At 40.3% G+C, this 21,285-nt stretch overlaps 1 protein-coding gene across 3 annotated transcripts in view; it reads right to left on the reverse strand.

The window, feature by feature from the left end:
• RALB (RAS like proto-oncogene B) overlaps positions 1–21,285 on the reverse strand; it is a 47,815-nt gene that overhangs the window by 5,769 nt on the left and 20,761 nt on the right. For all 3 annotated transcript variants that reach the window (XM_077861361.1, XM_077861363.1, XM_077861362.1), the window contains 3 exons: positions 15,201–15,366; positions 6,087–6,295; positions 1,794–1,971 (listed from right to left, as the gene is read on the reverse strand). In XM_077861361.1, the coding sequence (XP_077717487.1) occupies positions 1,794–1,971; positions 6,087–6,295; positions 15,201–15,314 (501 nt within the window). In that variant the 5' untranslated portion in view covers positions 15,315–15,366. The remainder of the gene's footprint in view (positions 1–1,793; positions 1,972–6,086; positions 6,296–15,200; positions 15,367–21,285) is intronic.

Consider the following 21,285-nt stretch of genomic DNA (forward strand, 5'->3'; position numbering starts at 1 on the left):
GAAAATAAGTGTTAGCAAGGATATGGAGAAAAGGGAACACTTGTGCACTATGGATAGAAATGTAAAATGGTGCAGCCACTATGGAAAACAGTATGGAGGTCCCTCAAAAACTTAAAAACAGAACTACCATATGATCCAGTAATTGCACTACTGGGTATTTATCCAAAGAAAATGAAAACACTAATTCAAAAATATATACGCACCCTGATGTTTATAGAAGCATGATTTACAAGAGCCAAATTACGGAAGCAACACAGGTGACCACTGATAGATGAATGGATAAGGAAGAAGAGGTATACATACAATGGAATATTACTCAGCCATGAAAAAAGAATGTGATCTTGACATTTGTAACGGCATGGATGGGCTTAGAGGGTGCTATACTAAGTGAAATAAGACAAGCAGAGAAAGACAAATGCCATATGATTTCACTTATATGTGGAATTTAAAAAGCAAAAGAAACAAACAAAAACAGACTCTTAAATACAGAGAACAAACTGGTGTTTGCCAAGGGGGAGGAGGGCATAAGGATGGGTGAATTAGGTGATGGAGATTAAGAGGTACAAACTGTCAATTATGAAATAAGTCATAGTGATGAAAAGTAGAGCATAGGGAACAGAGTCAATAATACTGTAATAACACGGTGTGATGACAGATGATGAGTACATTTATCGTAATGAGCACTAAGTAATATACAGAATTGTTAAATCAATTTGTTGTACACCCGAAATGAATATAACATTGCATGCCAATTATACTTGAATAAATATTTTTTAAAAAAATAAAGTGAGTCCTCTCTAACACCAATATTCTAAATACCAATGTTCTTCTAGCATCACTTCAGGCTAAAGCTTGGTTACAAATCTGTCCCTCTTCAGGTAATGAGTAAAGGAGAATCATTTCCCCCTAAGAAAGAGCAATGTAAGAAGCGCTTTGAGGGATTCAGATGCTGCTGCTGCTGAATACAAAGCAGATAACAGCCACTGCCGGGCTGCCAAAATGAAATAGGTTTAGATGTTACAAGAGCATGGATCATGAAGTAAGAGCCAATGAACAAGGTGAAGGCAGAAGGCAAAGCCTCGTCTCTAAGGTTGTCTACTTTAACTGTGTGGCAACCACTTTGAACCTTAATTCTTTAAAAAAAAAAAATACTAACAATGGCAATCACTGGTAGGTGGATTTTCAAATTGTCAATGTTCATCATTTTCAAGGTCACCCTTTCATTGGCTTCAGAGATCTGAATGAGAAAGTACGCTGGGGATGAGTAAGGGAGAGAAGAGAGGAGAGATCCCTAGAGAGTTGATCCTAAGAGCAAAAAAACTACTTAGAAGCTAAGTTATAAAGACAGAGCACCTTGGCTCTGCCAGTGGCCAATTAGGTGAAAAGAAGAAATCTAACTAATATCTCAATGACAGCAAAACCAAGATACACCATGTGTCTTTGGGGAATCTCCTAAGAACCTGTTGAAGAATGTGATCCTGAAGAACAGGCCACAGAAGATGAGAGCAGAGGGAAGCTACTTATGTCCATCCTACCCGGTCTGCACAAAGCCAGGGCCTCATCTTACCATACTTCCAAGGGCCATGCCAACACTAAGCATACCCACAAAGGTGCATGACTCTGAATTGTTTTAACTCCAGGGCCAAATCCTTCCAGGGCTTCTCATATACTGGTTGAGACATCTGGAAAAATCAGTCCTCCTCTACATTCCATAAACAGTTCCCTCAAAGCCAAACAGATGAGGCATCTACATTCTGCTGTTTCTAGGAAACACACACAGAGCACACGCCTACCTTGTCCACATTAGCTCGCGTTTTAGCCGATGTCTCCACGTACTGCACACCCCACTCCTCTGCTTTAGTCCTCGCCTCTTCGATGGGCACCTGCCTCCGCTCCTCTAGGTCAGACTTATTTCCCACGACAAGCAATGGAATTTTATCTTCTTCAGCCTTAACACGGAGGATCTGTTCCCTAAGGCATAGCATCAAAATAACCAAAACAAAACAATACAATACAGCTGAAAAAGCTTAAATAAGAACTCAATTTCACTGACGCTTCTAAAACGAAAGCCTTTTCCTAGGAAGCAGAAAAACTTGTTACACTTAGGACATGTTCCAAGGACGCACTCCGTAGATCCTGCCATAAACTAGACAAGTGTTTTCAAAGCCTGGTTCTCAGTCTGCCTATACCAGAGGGATGGGGGTACTCATCACAGATACAGATTTCTGGGTCCAACAGGAGTCCTGCAGAAGTAATGTCTGAATAGGGGCCCAGGATTCTGCATTTCAACAGGGTCCCAAATTTATGCTTAGGCATTGAAAAATTTTTAACAAAAAGAACAACTTGGGAACTGCTGAAATAAAAACAAGCTAAGAGGAGTATCTTCATACATATAAAATGCTTATTAATTCCCTGTAAAAAAAAAATGGTATGATTTCTTTGTGAGAGTAACAGCTATGAAGTCAATGTTTTTCATAATGAAGGTAGTGGTCTATTAGATCATGAAATGAGTTTAATGAGTCACAACCAGTAATTTTTTTCCTCAATGAAACAATATTATAGAACAGAAACTCAGAGGGAATCTTGAGTATTACATCAAGTATGGTTTTGTGAAACTTCTGTTTCGATTCTAACTGTATGTGTATATGTAGCTGCTCCCCCAAAGACAGGTTCCATTTGGATACAGTAAATGTTACAGCCAACAGAATGGAGTCAGTTATGTTGGGGTGTGTATTTTAATGCATATTATATTTCTACTACAAAGTGAAAAAAAAAGAAAATAATGCACATTAAATTTTACCTCTACTAAAACTATCAGCTATCTAAAATGATTAATCTAGGGGCACCTGGGTGGCTCAGTGGTTGAGCATCTGCCTTCAGTTCGGGTTGTAATCCTGGGGGTCCTGAGATAGAGTCCCATATCAGGAACCCCGCAGGGAGCCTGCTTCTCCCTCTACCTCTGTCTCTGCTCCTATCTGTGTGTCTCATGAATAAATAAAACCTTTTCAATAAATAAATAAAATTATTAATCAAAATCCAGCATTAAAAAAATTAAACAGGGATCCCTGGGTGGCGCAGTGGTTTGGCGCCTGCCTTTGGCCCAGGGCGCGATCCTGGAGACCCGGGATCGAATCCCACATAGGGCTCCCGGTGCATAGAGCCTGCTTCTCCCTCTGCCTATGTCTCTGCCTCTCTCTCTCTCTGTGACTATCATAAATAAATAAAAATTTAAAAAAAAAATTAAACATTCCATTGTCATTCTTTTGGTCCAGTAAAAACACTTCTACTTTCTAAAATACTCCAAGAAGAGACTCCTTCAAAAGCATATTTTATGGAGCTCTGCATTGATTTTTATATGACATAGGGTAATATTTCATAATAAAAATATATTATATAATTACAAGTTTTCCATTAGAGTCAATTTAAGTATCAGATATCAAATGTTCTAAGAAAAATGAAAAAAAAGAAAAGTAGATGCTTGAAAATTGCCTTTTAACAGCTTTGCTATAGGTTACATTTCAACAGAGGTCAAAGAACATACTAAACTTAGAAGTTATATGATCAACACAACTATGAACGAGAAAAACTAATAGCTCTCTGGTTTATTAGTCATGCAGACGTTTGTAACATTACCTCATTAATAAACATATTCAATCAAAAATGGGAGTATCGAGTCTGGTCTCTTCTTACAAACCTATTTTTCTAGCTTATTGAATATCATCCAGGGAAATTTTCAAGGAAGATAGAGCATATTAACGTTTTATGTTGGGACCTTCCCATAGATTAGAAATGCTACGTTTGAAAACTGCAAACAGGCATATGGTGAGTTTAACTGCAAAGGCTCAGATACTGTGCCTCCACTCTTTGTTTCCGATGCCTTGAGAAACCTGGACAGACCTGTGACTTTTATCTGAATCTCCAGAGTTCAAGTCAGAAGTAACTTGCCCAACCCTTTTTTTTTTTTTTTTTTTTTTGGTAGTCATCTGTCCTTTTATTTCTAAGGATCCCTGTTCTCACATAATGACTGACACCCATCTCTCAAGATGAGATGAGACTCTGCTTGGAATCTCTGAGAATGCATGAATGTTGTCTGTGTGTGTATGATGGCGTGGGGGGACAGGACGAGGGCTGCATTGTCTATTCTCTTGTCTGGACTCTTCCACTGCCCATCATTTCCCTTCTTGGCGAGTCATGGGGTAATGGGAAGTCAAAAGGTACAAGATATGCAAGAAAATAAGGAAGTGTGTGCATCTGTCTTGTTTTATCCTGAAGGACAGAGAAAATAGGATTATGTAGCTACAAACACAATTATGAATATAGGGGCTATTCCCACAGAGAGAAAAATCAAGGTGTATTGGGAAAGTCTGAAAAATTAATAGGACTGCTCATAAGAGTCGTGATCATGTAACTGATCACCACAACACACACACTTTAGTACCAGAGAATTTAGGTGCTCCACCTCTGAAGACTTGACACTATGCAGCATAGCAACAGAGCGCTACTTTGTTTACCTCCCATTCACTCTGCTGGTTTAGCTGGGTTCACCCATTGAGGCCTCCCGGGCTCACTGATGCTTCTTTCCCAATATTTAGTTTCCCCATTTTGATCTTTGGCTAATCCTTTAATTTCTGACCAAAACTTGCTAAAGAATGGGGGGGGGGTAGTTTCTTTTCTCCCCTTCTTAGTTCCCTATTAGACTCTAAATCTGGTTCTTAAAATCAAAAGTCCTCTGGATATAAGGAGAGTAGATGAAAAAATACAGTTGTGTAAGAGAAACACAAAGCATAGGAGGCAAGGAGAAAGACGCCCTTCTGGTTAGAATTCCTAAGGATTATGCCTAACAGCTCACATTTCCTTATGACAAAATGAACTTCCGGTAACTTTAACTACTGCATTTAGGGCCGCCTGCTGGCTCAGCAGGGAGCCTCTGCCTTAGGCTCAGGGCGTGATCCTGGGGACCTGGGATAGAGTCCCATATCAGGCTCCCTGCGTGGAACCTGATCTTGCTTCTCCCTCTGCCTGTGTCTCTGCCTCTCTCTCTGGGTCTCTCATGAATAAATAAATAAAATCTAAAAGAAAAAAGCTACTGCATTTAAAATGAATTGCAGCAGTTAATATTCCACCACACAAGCACCAGGTGCTCACAGTGTGAGAAGGCACGGGGCCACCATACAATGCAGTGGCCATGCAGCCTGCCCCGAAGAGTTTACAGCTTAGAGCCTCACTTCATCTCATCAACTAACAAGTGCAGTTTCAGACAGACAGAATCTCCAATGTTAAGTAAAGTTGCCCAGGGTCACAAAACTGCTAAGGGGCAGGGGATGGATTCAAAGCCAGATCTGTCTGATTCTAAGGCTGGGCCCTTTCCATTCGCCTCTGTTAACAGTCCTTACGGTAGCAGCAAATGGTCACTCGGACACACATCTTTCACTCTCCTGACAATGTTTCATCAACCTCAAAATAGATAAAAATTATTACTTTTCTGCAAAAGTATAAAAAAGATAAAAATGGTTGAGGTGCCTGGGTGGCTCAGTTGGTTAAGTGTCTGACTCTTGATTTCAGCTCAGGTCATGATCTCAGGGCCCTGGAATCAAGCTCCACATTGGGCTCCGAGCTCAGTGGGGAGTCTGCTTAAGATTCTCTCTCTCCTTCTCCCTCTGCCCTACCCCTGCTCGTTGCTCTCTCTCTTTCTGTTTCACTCTCTCTCTCTCCTTCAAATAAATAAATAAAATCTTTGGAGAAAAATAAAGATATACTTTTATTAGTGAACTCCTCAATCACTGTCCCTTAGGATTTATATGAAAACAAAATTATAGATCCCTGAGAATATGGAATGGCTTCATCCTCTCTAGGGACAACAGATTCTTAAGATAATTTATATTCAGAAATTATAAAAACAGGGAAGCCCAAAGAGATTATAACAAATGGTGGACTATCATGTGCCAAGATTCAAAAAGCCGCAGAAAATTCTCCTTAATAGCAAGCTCAACCCTCTACTACTGTGCTCACCCCCAAAGTCCTGCCAAGCCAAAAAAGAGAGGCAAAAAGCCTCCCAGAATCTGGAGGCTATTTCACTTCAAACATACCTGAATTCAGCAGTTGCTGTAAACGATTCATGTTCTGTGATTGAGAACACGAGGAGGAAGCCTTCCCCACTGCGGAAGTAGTTGTCTCGAATGGCTGCATAGTCCTCTTGTCCAGCCGTGTCCAGAATATCTATCTGGACTTCTTCTCCATCAAGAACCACTTTCTTCCTGTAACTGTCAGCTTTGGTAGGTTCATAGTCTTCTACAAACTGAGAAAGTAAACAACACGATCAGTAATTAACAAAGTTTTAAGGGAAAAAACATCTGCCAAAAAAATACATTTCAATATATGGGCACTTGGCCTACAATCAACTGAGTATTTATTGGGTGCCTATCATTATCACACTATGTACAAAGCACTATGAAATAAAAATAACTCCTTATATAACACTTCTGTTCTTTATTGCTCTCAGCTCTACCACTTTTTATTTATTTTGCTTTTAAACAAGAGCAGATATTCCCATTTTGTAGATGAGGAGACCAAGCACAGGGCAGAAGGAACACTTGGCATTATTATTCTCAGGATAAAATTACAATAACAAACACTGGCAAGAGTGAGAAGCAGAAGCTCTTATATATAATCAACAGAAGTATAAAACTCATCTGAAAAGTAATTTGGCAAAAGAAACTAGGAAGATTAAATATACACATAATGAAATATAAAAATAAACCCATCAAGCACCAGAAGAAAACATGGGTGAAATCCTTTTATTACCTTGAAGTAGGGAAGGCCTTTTTAACTATGACTCAAACTCCAGAAGCCATGTAAGAAAAAATTGATAAATTAGACTACATAAAAAACTTTTAAAACTTCCATATGGCACAACACACTATAAAGAAAGACAAATGACAAACAGGGAAAAAGTATTTGAACCCACATCACAAAGAGCTATATTTAAACAGTTCCTAGAAACAGGGAGAAAAAAAAGATCAACAATCCAATGGGGAAAAAGTGGCAACAGACATAAACAATTCACAGAAAAATAAATACATATCATGTTAAACACACGAAAAGATGTTCATCCTCACTGAATATAGAGAATGGAAATTGTTAACTACATGGAAATAGCATTTTTCACCTACCAGACTCGCAAAAACCCCAATGTTGGACAACACACTCTGGGGAAATGGGCCCTCTTGTACATGGCTGGTGGGAGTAGAGAACAGTGCAGTCTTTATGGAGATGAACAGAGCAAGACCTAAGAGCACTGGAGAAGCACTCATCCTCGGTCCCAGCCACTCTGCTTCTAGGGATCTAATCTACAGCAACATACAAGGTGATCCCTGTGGCACTGTGACAGCAAACAATTAATAACCACCCAAACGTCCAGCAGCAGGCACCCACCAATGGAACACTATGCAGTTATAAAAAATGACAAAGAGAACTATGTACAGATACATAATAAAGATCTCCAGATTATAAGTCTACCTTTTGCACAAGTGGGGAGAATAAGGAAGAAATGTGTGTGTGTATAGTTTGTTATATATATATATATATTATATATATATACATATATACATATATATATATCTTAACATATATGTATATGCCTATGTACCTATGTTTATATGTATGTATATATTTGCCAAAAAGATACTCTGAAAAGAAATAAAACAAACAAACTTAAAAGTTGTGAAACATGGGATGCCTGGGTGGCTCAGTGGTTGAGCAACTGCCTTTGGCTCAGGTCATGATCCCAGGGTTCTGGTATCAAGTCCCACATAGGGCTCCCCACAGGGAGCCTGCTTCTCCCTCTGCCTATGTCTTTGCCTGTGTCTCTCATGAATAAATAAATAAATAATCTTTAAAAAAGAATACTTTAAAATTAAATCAGTGCTGGTTTAGGCAGATATCCACATGCAGAAGAATGAAGTTAGACCCGTACTTCACATCACATACAAAAATTAACTCAAAATGGATTAAGACCAAAATGTAAGAGCTAAAACCACAAACTCTAAGAAGAAAACACAGGTGTAAGTCTTTATGACCTGAGATTTGGCAATACATCCTTAGGACCTCAAAAGCACAAGCAACAACAACAAGAAATAAACTGGACTTCATCAAAATGTAAAACTGTCATGCTTCAAAGGATACCATCAAGAAAGTGAAAAGATAACCCATAAAATGAGAGAAAATATTTGTGTATCATCTAAGAAGGAACTTGTATTACAAATACATAAGACACTTAAAATTGAACAATAAAATAGCTCAATTTAAAAATAGACTAAGGACTGGAATAAACATTTCTCCGAAGAAAACACACAAATGGCCAATAACCCAATATCATCAGTCATCAGAGAAATGCAAATCAGAACCCCAATGAAATACTACTTCATACATACCTAGGATGTATAATCAAAAAGAAACAATGACAAGTGTTGGCAAGGGTATGGAGAAACTAGAACCCTCATACATTGCTTGCAGGATTATAAAATGGTGCAGCTGCTATGGAAAACAGTTTTGCAGTTCCCAAGAAGTTATACGTACAGTTACCATAAGACCTAGCAAGTTTCATGCCTCAATATATTCAGGCAAGAGAATTTAAGACATAGGTCTATAAAAATTTATACACAAATGTTCATGGTGACATTATTCAAAATAGCCAAAAAGAAGAAAGAATCCAAATGTCCATCAATGTATGAATGGATAAACAAAATATAGCATACCCAGACAATGGAATATTACTCCGTGATAAAAAGGAATGAAGTACTGCGATGCCTGGGTGGTTCAGTAGGTTAAGCATGCAACGCTTGATTTCAGCTCACGTCATGATCCTAGCATCATGAGATCGAGCCCCACATTGGGCTCTGTGCTGGGTGTATAACCTGCTTAGGATTCTCTCTCTCTCACTCCCTCCACTCCTCTCTCTAAAATAAATAAATAAAAAAAATAATAAATAAAATAAAATAAAATAAAATAAATAAATAAGGATCTTTTCTTCAAAAAAAAAAAAAAAGAACAAAGTACTGATACAAGTTACAACATGGTGAGCTTTCAAAACATTATGCTAAGTGAAAGAAACCAGATATAAAGACCACATATGATATGATTCCAATTATATGAAATGTCTAGATAGGCAAATCCATAAAAACAGAAAGTGGTTGTCAGGAACCAGAAGTGGAAGCAGGGGAGGCAATAATGAGGAAAAATTGCTTATATGTAGGGAGTTTTCCCTTTTGAGAAAATTCTTCTAAAATTATATAATGGTGATGATTGCATATCTGTGTGAATACACTAAAAAGTCATTGAATTGTACATTTGAAAAGGGTGAATATCATGGTATGTGAATTATATCTTAATATATTGTAATTTAAATTTTTAAAAATTTAAAAATTGAACTGAGATTATCAGTTTGAACTTATGGGCCCTCTGAAGAATACCCTTAAAAAAAGCCTCATGCTAGGGCACCTGGGTGGCTCAGTGGGTTAAGCATTCAACTACTGATTTAGGCTCAGGTCATGATCTCAAGATTGTGAGATCCAGCCCCACATGGGCCTCTGCAGTCAGCAGGGAGTCTGCTTCTCTCCATCTACCACCTCTCTCTCCCCTCTCCCTCAGCCCCTCTCACCACTCATGCACACCTTCTAAAATAATTTTTTTTAAAAAAGAGCCTCATGCTGCCGATTGAGAGCTAATGGTTCAGATTATTTTAAATTTCAAAATAAAAAAAAATGAAAAGAATTTTATATTAGGTTCTTACATTTGTATTAATAGTTGTATTAAAATACACAATATGTGAAAATTGACCTATGCTTCACACAGTATCCTTTTAATTCCTTTCCAAAGAGACAAATCCATGACCTCAAAAAACCCCACCACCCAGTGCAAATCTCTGAATACCACCATAAAGCATCTCAATTGTATATTTCTGAGCTTTCAAGTTTAAAACCAGCAAGAGTTCCATGGACTCCCGGGACATAGGAAGTCAGAGTGTCCTGATATGACTGCATACCTCTGTGCCAGTGAAAAGTGTACAGATTATTAGGACATAGATTACAGTCTTGATGTTTCCTTTTTTCCACTAGAAACAGGAAATCCCTGATGTCTTGGTATCTGTTAAGATGATCCATGCTCCTGGTCTTGCAAGGCTGTGTGTGATTCAGTTTCAGATACCCAAGACACAAAACTGAAACAAACTTCATAGAGACTCCTTCTTACTGAGCATGTCTAAGATGCCTTAGCTAGCCACTGAGCTAGCCGCAGTCACAGGAGTATAAAAAGTCAAAAATAAAAAGGTTAATATCCCCCTCCAATTTATCTCAAAGTCAGAACCTAGCCGAAAAGAAAAACTTCTGAGACCACTGCTCCTCACATAATCCAATTTTCATAGCAATTTCACCATATAAGCTAATTTTTTTTAACTTGGGATAAAGCACTGACCAAGAACAAAGAATGTGGGTAGCCCATGAGACTTTAGATAACTGGCATCCCTAAGCACAAAACTCAGTTTCCTTCTCTGTGAAATCGGGCCTTACTAGCTGACATCTCAGGCAGGAGTCACCACACTTGACTATATATCAGAATCGCCGCCAGGAGAGCTTCCCATTTCCCATTTCTAGAACACTCTAGAAATGTTATCCAGAAGGTGTTGTTTTTTTTATAATAAATTTATTTTTTATTGGTGTTCAATTTGCCAACATATAGAATAATACCCAGTGCTCATCCCGTCAAGTGTCCCCCTCAGTGCCCGTCACCCATTCATCCCCACCCCCCGCCCTCCTCCCCTTCCACCACCCCTAGTTCGTTTCCCAGAGTTAGGAGTCTTTATGTTCTGTCTCCCTTTCTGATATTTCCCGCACACTTCTTCTCCCTTCCCTTATACTCCCTTTCAGTATTATTTATATTCCCTAAATGAATGAGAACATATAATGTTTGTCCTTCTCCAACTGACTTACTTCACTCAGCATAATACCCTCCAGTTCCATCCACGTTGAAGCAAATGGTGGGTATTTGTCGTTTCTAATGGCTGAGTAATATTCCATTGTATACATAAACCACATCTTCTTTATCCATCCATCTTTCGATGGACACTGAGACTCCTTCCACAGTTTGGCTATTGTGGACATTGCTGCTAGAAACATCGGGGTGCAGGAGTCCCGGCGTTTCATTGCATCTGTATCTTTGGGGTAAATCCCCAACAGTGCAATTGCTGGGTCATAGGGTACCTCTATTTTTAACTCTTTGAGGAACCTCCACACAGTTTTCCAGAGTGGCTGCCCCAGTTCACATTCCCACCAACAGTGCAAGAGGGTTCCCTTTTCTCCACATCCTCTCCAACATTTGTGGTTTCCTGCCTTGTTAATGTTCCCCATTCTCACTGGTGTGAGGTGGGATCTCATTATGGTTTTGATTTGTATTTCCCTGATGGCAAGTGATGCCAAGCATTTTCTCATGTGCATGTTGGCCATGTCTATGTCAGAAGGTGTTTTTTAAGAAGGTGCCCCAGGAGATTCTGCAGTCAGCTAAATTTGGGAATCACTACTAACATTTCTTCAAGCTCCACAATTATGATTCTGAAACTATACTGTCCAATATAGTAGCCACTAGTCACGTGTCACAGAGCTCAGCAGCCACATGTATGGACAAGTATAGATACAGAACATTTTCACCGAGGCACTATTTTAGAAAACTGGGGCACCTGGGTGGCTCAGCCTGCTGAGCGTCTGCTCTCAGCTCAGGTCATGATCCCAGGGTCCTGGGATGGAGCCCTGCGTCTGGCTCCTTGCTCAGTGGCAAGTCTGCTTCTCCTTCTCCCCACCCGGCCCTTGTGCGTGCGCTCTCTCTCTCTCTCTCTCTCAAATAAAGACATAAAATCTTAAAAAAAAAAAAAGAAAGAAAATCAATTAAAGACTTCTTAAAACATACATCGTTTCATCTCCGTTCTTTCTTTGTTCTGATTTTATTTTGCCATTTCTTCAATAAATGCTGCTCTTGGGGATCCCTGGGTGGCTCAGCGGTTTAGCGCCTGCCTTTGGCCCAGGGCGTGATCCTGGAGTCCCGGGATGGAGTCGGGCTCCCTGCATGGAGCCTGCTTCTCCCTCTGCCTATGTCTCTAACCCTCTCTCTCTCTCTCTCTCCCTGTGTCTCTCGTGAATAAATAAAATAAAAATCTTTAAAAAATAAAAATAAAAATTTTTAAATTTAAAAATTTTTTAAATAAATAAATGCTGCTCTCCAGTCCTCAAATGTTAGCACACAAAAAGATAGACTATAATCAAGCCTCACATCCCCTTGTTTCTCTGAAGATACTGGGAAGAAGGGACAAAGCACTTCTGCATGCATCTTTTCCCCTCCCTCTTACCATATGCACACATACAAACATACATAATAAAAAGGAAAACCCAGATGTGACTGCACTACTTAGTCTCAACTGCATGAGCAGCCATGCTATTGATAAGACTACTGGACTGGATAATTCTTTGTTGTGGGATCTCTCCTGGGTACTGTAGGATGCCTAGCACCATCCCTGGCCTCTACCCACTAAGGGCTAGTAGTATCTGTCCCCTAGTTGGGACTCCCAAAAATATCTTCAGACATCACCAACGGTTTCCTGGGAGTGGGGACAAAATCCTCTTCCTCATCTTGATTAACAAGCTACTCTAGTCCTGTCTCCATCTTAACTCTGCTCCTCACCGTCTCTTCTTCCTAGACTTCATAGAAGAACAATAAGAAATTTCAGTAAGCAAATCATCTTATTAAGCAAAAACAAAGACTTTCAAAGCCATTTTCAAAAACTGCCTCTCCTCTTTGTGCAAAAATGTTCTGGGTAAATCAAGTGGATTCTGCTAGATTTCCCCTACTTTGGCCTCTAGTATAAGATAAAAAGAAGGAAAGGGATCCCTGGGTGGCTCAGCCGTTTAGCGCCTGTCTTCAGCCCAGGGAGTGATCCTGGAGCCCACATCAGGCTCCCTGCATGGAGCCTGCTTCTCCCTCTGCCGTGTCTCTGCCTCTCTCTCTGTGTGTGTCTCTCATGAATAAATAAATAAAATCTTAAAAAAAAAAGAAAAAGAGAAGGAAACATCAAAGACAAGAGTTTCTCATTGTAAAATATACAATGACCCAGGAGGAAATCAAGGTTTTGGTCCAAAGCTTATTCATTTTGGGGCCCCCTGTTTAAGGAAAGAATATAAAACTATACATATAATATTAGATACAAAAGTGAATATCTAAAGTGAGAAAAAATCATAATCCATTAAAAAAATTTTTAAGTGGACAAATACTGTGGCAAATATACCTTCAGGAGACCCTCAGTGAGTCATGCCTTGTATGATGCTCTGCCCTTAAATGCAGAGGAATCTGTGACTGGCTTCTTACCAGAATAGGCAACGGTCACGAGATCACCCCATGATTACATTTCCTTACATAAGAATCTGTCTTAGCTAACCAGAGAGACTCTCCTACTGGCTGTGAAGAAGCAAGCTGAAGTATGAACTACCTATGGAAAGGGCCTGGTAGCAAAGACCTGCGGGCCTCCATCCCACATCTGCAAGAAACTGATCTCTGCCAGCACCCAGAGCTTGGAGGAGAATCCCAACCTCAGCTGAGCTCACAGCCACAGCCAACACTGCTATAGCCTTCTGGGACCCCAGGCAGAGCACTCAGCTAAGCTGTGCCAGACTTCCAACCCCTGGAAACTGTAGATAACAAATGTGTGTTGTTTCAGACTGCTAAATTTATAGTAGTATGTCACATGGCTATAGAAAACCAATATGAATACCACTTATTTCACAAAATAACACATTTTTATTAATTAGCTGCCTGGTATACCTCTAGTATACCTTGCTGCTGATTTGTTTGCCGTGTACTCTTCGATTATCTCATAACACCTGCCACTGATTCTCTAATACTTCCTATAGTGAATAAAAAACAATTTAGTCTTGTCCTCTAGCATAATCGGTCCAAATTTCTCTTTTATTGAAAGTTTAGAAGGGTTTTTTCCGCTTTATAATGACGTGACATTATTAGTAACAAAAGTTTTAGGACTATTGTCAAATTTAGGAAATCTTTATTGAACTTCCTTGTAAGAAGGTCTAAGATCTAGAAGAAATTTCCAGACCAGTTTCTTGCTCCGTATGTCTCGACCCTTGTTTCTCCTCCATGGCACACACATTTTCAGAGCCAGGTGCCATTTTCAGGACAACATTCACACCACGATATACTCCTGGCCCTGCACCTCATGTCACAGTGCCAGATGAGTCAGCAGAGTGGGTGGTGGGTATATTCCTGGAAGCCATTCCTCTAGTGGGAACGCTGGTAATACCACATACCAACATGACTCCAAACCACATAAATATATTCCACTAATTCCCAACTAAACATATCCTAATTCAGCTTCACTCAGCTAGATCCCAAAAATGGCCATCACCACTCCAATACCATCCAACATTAGAGGAAGTTGGACAGAGGGCAAGTCTAGTGAAAATAGATCTATCTAAACAGAAAGATAATGATCAGAACCGAGCGTGGTTAAAGGTATCTCCCTTTCACAAATTTTGTAAAGCACACACCTGTGTGAGCTTATGCAAGCTCTAGTCAGAACACTCTTACCTATAGTATCAGCCAAGGGCCATCAGGCAGGGACATTTGTTGCCATGGAAATCAAAACTGTGTTGTCACATTGGACTCGGCACCAGTTCCATTATCTACATTAAGTGATACAAATTTGAGGCAAGGACAGTGAGAGCTTTCCTTTGCTGCATGGGAGAGAACTAGAGAGAACCAGATGTCTATCACTTGAGGAAAGACTCTTATGACAACTTAGCTCTCCCTTTCAGTATCTCTCCAAATGGACTTTACAAAGCTAATTATCTGACCTGTTCTTTAGAAACAGCCTCTTCCCCTGTTCGTGTCAGAAAGAAAGCTCAAAGGATGATGGGAATCGTGCGAGCAAGGACCCCCTCACATTCCTGCCACAGTTGAAATTCCTTACCAAAAATCAGCAAAGTTTTATGCTGGTTAGACCCCCTAAAAAGCTATTCAGAAACCATGTTAACACAAATTTGCCCCATGATCATCCATGCGTGTGAGGCAATGAGCACATGGACACAGCTGGAAAAGGGACATTGTTACAGCGGACTCCATGACAAAAGCCGCCTGTGCCTGGCATGTCTTACCTCATCATACATGAACTGAAGAGTCAGGGCTGACTTGCCAACCCCTCCACTGCCGACCATGATCACCTTGTGAAGGGCCAAGGAGCTCTGGCTCTTACTCTTGTTCGCAGCCATCTTGCTGATTTTCTAAGGTTGCAACACACGAACAAAAGACCTAGTTGAAGAGCTGCCAATGAACAAGACAAAGACTTAGAAGCAGTTTGATTTCTACCCAATTAAAATTAAATGAAATCCATATGCACCAGAAAAGCCTAACCCAGACATTTCAATAGAGAAATAAATCTTCTAGGTTCCACAGAGATAAAACAATCCCTCCAACAACCCCACAAGTCATTTACCACAGCAGAGCCAGAGAGAAAGCAGAATGGAGAGAGAAAAAAATAGGTATGCACATCCAATGTGTGTATCACTGGAGCAGGAGGGGAAGGACAACCTGCCACTAAAAATCTATTATATCCTCAAAGTGCTTCACCCAGGGCAGAGTGACCAAAGAGCTCCCAGTCCCACCTTTCACCCCTACCCCAAGTCATCTGGAGCCCCAGAGAACACCAGCACTCAGGGACCTCAATCTCCACCCCTTTATTCTACTCCTCACCTCCCCTTGTACCTCTACCTCCTGACACACACACCCACACAGCCCCCCACACAGGCCATGGAAGTGCTCAAGAAGAGGAGGGGTAAGTGCAGCTTCTATAATAAGTACCCCTATGCGGCACATGACAGAGTTAAAAGAAGAACGAAATTATTTTCCCCAAGTGCATTTAAAGTGATGAACTAAAATGAGCTAAACTCTCCTATAATTAACAGTTGATTAGTCAAAATCAGTTTACAATCAGACATGAGATAAAAAGAGATGAGGGGGGGATCCCTGGGTGGCTCAGCGGTTTGGCGCCTGCCTTTGGCCCAGGGCGCGATCCTGGAGTCCCGGGATCGAGTCCCACGTCGGGCTCCTGGCATGGAGCCTGCTTCTTCCTCCTCCTGTGTCTCTGCCTCTCTCTCTCTCTCTCTCTCATAAGTAAATAAATAAATATTTTTTAAAAAGAGATGAGGGTCCCTGGAATTAATGGGAAGATAAAATTTTCCAAGTAGATACCTGGAACTTATTTTAACTCCAGTGCCAAATTTTATTTTAATCAATTTGTATGGAAAAGCCTATTTTACATAGACCACAGGGTAAAGAAAAGGATGTGGGGCTGGGCATCTCATGGGCCTGAGCCCGGGTCTGCTATTTGTGAGCTGGGAGACTTAGAACTACCTGATTTCCCCAAGCCAGTTTTTTACCTGCAAAAACCAACCACCATTTACCTTGTTCGATTCTCCTGAGGATTAAATAAGACAACACATGTGAATGACCTAATAAGCACAGTGCCTAGCACCCAGTAGGAACTTAACAAAGGCTGATTTCCTTCCTAGCAAACCTAACTTCCTAGCAATTCTAACTTCTTAAGATTTAAAACTTTTTTCTAATTACAGTATGATAGGCTCCTATTTCCATTACTGCTGACAAAGGAACTTGAAAACATCACCACTAGAACAATAAATTAATACATATAGCACACACATAAATCATCCAGGCAAAATAAAGCAACATTGTTTTACATCAATGATTTCTATCCTTGGCTGCACAATGGAAATCACCTAGGTAGCTTTAAAAACATCCTGATGTGTGGGTCCCACCCCAGAGATTCTGATGGAATTGGCCTGGCATGCATCCTGGGCATGGGACTTCTAAAAGCTTCCCAGGTGATTATAGTGGATGCTCAAGACTGAAAAGTTCTCTTACATGCACAGCTCAGTTCAAAAGAAAGAAAATCCCTATGGTAGTGCAAAAACTCAGGGCGGTAAGAGCTGCTATTCCTGCAGTCCTGAATAGCTGCTGTTCTTGATAACTTCAGATTTCACAAACACACAGGGCTAGGAGACCAGATGCTCAGGCCAGGTGGGAGTTAGAACTGAGACACGAAAGCCCTTGGAGGAACACACTTAAGGTAAAGAATAAACTAGAAAAACATTTGTTGACCAACGGGAGACAATGACAAGGAAGTCTGTCTGACTGAGCCCCAGCTGCATGGAAGTGTACCTAGAAAATATGTGACCACAACACTTCTCCAAAGCCAAGAAATTAACATAAAAAGCAGTCCCAGGCTGGTCATGGTGCCAGAACACAAGGCAGAATGATTAACAAAACCTCTCTAGGGGGACAACATACACTGAGAGATCAGGATACTCATAGCTAAAACTCACAGGTAGGAGTCCACAATTCCAACCTACAACACACCTAAGAAAATCACCATACATGGGAGTCCACATCCATAACAAGCAGGACTTTTTGGACAATTATAAAAAGTATAATTTGAGCATTTTTAAAAGATTTTACTTATTTACTTGACAAAGAAAGAAGAGAGCATATGTAGGGAAAGCAGAAGAGGGAGAAGCAGGCTCCCTGCTGAGCAGGGAGCCCAATGTGGAGCTCAATCCCTGGACCCTGGGGTTATGACCTAAGCCAAAGTCAGATGCTTAACCAACTGAGCTATCCAGGTGCCCCATAATTTGAGCATTTTTAATAAAGCCAAAATCAAAATATTAGAAAAATGGCATTATCAAAAGACCAGGAGTTGAACAAGAACCCCTCTGAATGTCTAAAATATTTTTTAAGTACTTAAAACAAAAAGTTATAAAACCATAGGGGAGAAAAAAAAAAAAAACCTATCATTTTTTTTTTTCTCTACTTATCTTTGGCTCATTAGCTGGGGTCCTGAAGATTTAACTGACAAAAAACAGATTAACAAGAGAAAAACAAACAGGAGCTTATTACTGTGAGCATCTCACATACACACACAAATTCAGTGATGAGTAACTCAAATGGGGTGGTTAGAACTTCGGCTTACATAGCATCTTAACAAAATAATAATAAATTTTATAGAGAAGTGACAAGACCAAAAAACAAAAGACTCTGCAGTTCTAGGGGTAACAAACTATGGAAAGGCAAATACTATATAAAGGAAATTGATGGATGATAAGAACTGGTGAGTGGGGTGTGTTATGCAGGCTCCTCCAGTGCCTTCTCTGGGCTGCTAAGAATCTTCAGCTCTCAAGGATAGCTCTGCCCTTCCTGGTAGAAAGGGGAGGCACAGAATCTTATTTTGGTCTGTTACTTTTCAACTGCCTTCAGCTCAATATGCCTCCAGCATATTTTGGGATGGCATCCTCGGAACCCTTTCAATTCTTAATAGAAAATTTAGGAAATAGGAGGTTCTGGTTGGCTCAGGTGGTGGAGAACTCAACTCTTGATCTCAGGGCTATGAGTTCAAGCCCTGTGTTAGGTATAGAGATGACTTAAAATTTAAGAAATATCTAAACTGTCTCTGAAAGAGAAAAATATCATTTATGAGTCTGCCAGGAAGAGATATTCACTATTAACAGTAGACATCCTGCCAGTATTCTAATCTATATATTCCTATATATAAGACCTATTTGAGATCATATTTGTGTAGTTGGCATGTTCTCTCTCACGTATTATATCCATCTGTCTCCTCAGAGCAGACTGAACAGAATTAAACCTTTCCTTGATTTAAGGACCATCATCAGCATGAAATCAGTTATGTGAGCAGCCTTGGGCTGTTGTGAGAAGGATCAGATGTCCGCTTCTTCTGCGCCTTCACAGCCCTCAGTTTACTTGCCTATGCCAGTCTTCTTTCCACTGCTCCTTTTCTAATTATGTGCTTTTTAATAAGTGTTCTAAGCAATTAACTAGATAATTAAGCACATTTGAATTGTGACTAAAATAGAATAAATGGGATAAGGCGTGGGCCTCCCCAAAAGGCTTTACTTTAGGAAAGTGAAACAACTTTTGACCTAATTTCTGGTCCACAAGTGTTTTCCAGAGAGCTAAGGTTGGTGCATGAGGTTGGAACCTCCAGACTATCCATCACATAATTTCTTTAAAGCAACCTTGCTCCTGTGAATTATTATAGTTGTATGAAAATGGAGAAATAATCTTCCAGGTTGGGGTGCGGGAGGTTTTCAAACCCATGGAGACATCTATCTAATTCTGAGCTGTTATTTTCCAAAAACAAAGTCAATTTCCCTAGAGGAAATCACAATAAATGAACTGAAGACTATTCAGCAAATCTAAAGACGTCTGCCAAAGTATCTGTGCTCAAAAACTGAATAACCACAGTGGATATTTCCAACCTACATAACTGCTTTGGTCAACTTGACCTGATGAAGGGAAAGACAGGATAAAAGCAGAAGGGCTAGCCAAGTGCCCATGACCAAATCAATCCTGGAAACTGGAAATGCCCACCTCCAGGCTCCTGACATTGGCCACTGTCAGTCTACCTGTTGTTTTTGTTCTTACTTGTACTGAGAGTGTTCCAGAAACATGGTCTTTGACTCAAGAAACTCTAAGTCCAGCAATTTAATAAATCCTGTGGCAGAACGATGCAAGTCAAGGGGTGCTCTGAGAACACAAAGGAGGGATGTCTAAATCAGACTAGAAAGTCAGGCAAATTCTCCCAAAGGGAGCAACGTAGGAACTGGGATTTGAAAGAGTGGATTTGATAAAGAGAGGAAGAGAAATAACAGGAAGAAAACAAAGCAGGGCAGTTGAGGAAGTGCATGCTGATGATTTAATGTTTATAATTGATATGCCTACTCAACAAATGTGTTCTTAAAGAAAAAAAGTGTTCTTAAAAAATAATACAAGTATCCTTTTCACCCCAACATTATATGAAAAGTTTCAAACTTTTAGCAAAGTTGAGCAAACTGCACAGCGAGTCCATATACCCACCACCTGGATTCTCCAGTTAGCGTTTTGCTCCATTTGCTTTACCACAATCCCCATTATTTGGCATCCCTCTTCCTATCCATCAATCCATCTTACTCTTCTGATGCATTTCCATGTAAGCTGTAGACATCAGTACACTTCATCCCTGACTTTGGCGGAGACATCATTTTTTACACAGCAATCATACTCTCCCCCCCACACACACACACACACAAACACACTGCCTTCACTAACAATTTCAGAACTCTCTCTAAAGGGTTAGCAATCCTCCTAAATCATTTCAACAAACTATGTGGGTTCCTGGCCAATACATGAAGCCACAACACAGACTTTCCATAAGGGGAATGAAAGCCCATAACACCAAATCCTGGCATGGCTCTCACTGGGTCAGAAGTCTTTTACAAGGAACTTGAGAAACACACCAGTGAACACCCTTTACTATGTCTCCACCTACTAACAGGAAAGCACAGCAGTTAGATTCCTTTTTGTCCAAAAAACATTTAAGTGCTACCTTGTGCCAAGCCGTGGGTCTCTGCCTTAGAAAACTTAATCCCCTAAGGAAAGACATACAACTAAAGCATTTTAATAGACTTTCTCACATTCAGTGATGAACACAGTACAAGACATAATGGAAAGCATAATGAACTCTGGGAAGAGAGAATCAGGAAAGGCTCCAGAATTGAAGAAGAGTTCACTCAGCAGACAAAGAGTGAGAGAGGGGAGCTTTCCACCCATAACTGAGAGCACATGCTAAGGAAAAAAAGCATGAAACATAATAGCAGGTACCAGGTATCACATGATATTGAGAAGACAGTTTCATCTATAAACGAGCGTGAGATGCCATCTTGAGAAACCTACCTGGGAGGAAATAGGAAGCCACTGCAAGGTGTGTACCCCTGCCCAAGTGACCACGTAAAGCATTGGATCAATAAGAATAAACAGGGCAGCCCCTGGTGGCACAGCGGTTTGGCACCGCCTACAGCCCAGGGTGTGATCCTGGGGACCGGGGATGGAGTCCCATGTCGGGCTCCCTTCATGGAGCCTGCTTCTCCCTCTGCCTGTGTCTCTGCCTCTCTCTCTCTCTCTCTGTCTCTCGTGAATGAATAAAATCTTTTTTAAAAAAAGAAAAAGAATAAACACACATACTCCCATACAGAAAAATGAGACACCTCAAACTAAAAAAACTTCATTCCGATGGTTCAGGAGGGAGGCAAGTGTTGGGAAATGCTTTTCCTACGCCATGTTCTATGATACATTAATATGAGACAGGGCTCTCTACCATTCAGCATTAATTCA

The sequence above is a fragment of the Canis aureus genome, chromosome 20 (assembly GCF_053574225.1).
Source record: "Canis aureus isolate CA01 chromosome 20, VMU_Caureus_v.1.0, whole genome shotgun sequence".
NCBI classification, from domain to species: domain Eukaryota; kingdom Metazoa; phylum Chordata; class Mammalia; order Carnivora; family Canidae; genus Canis; species Canis aureus.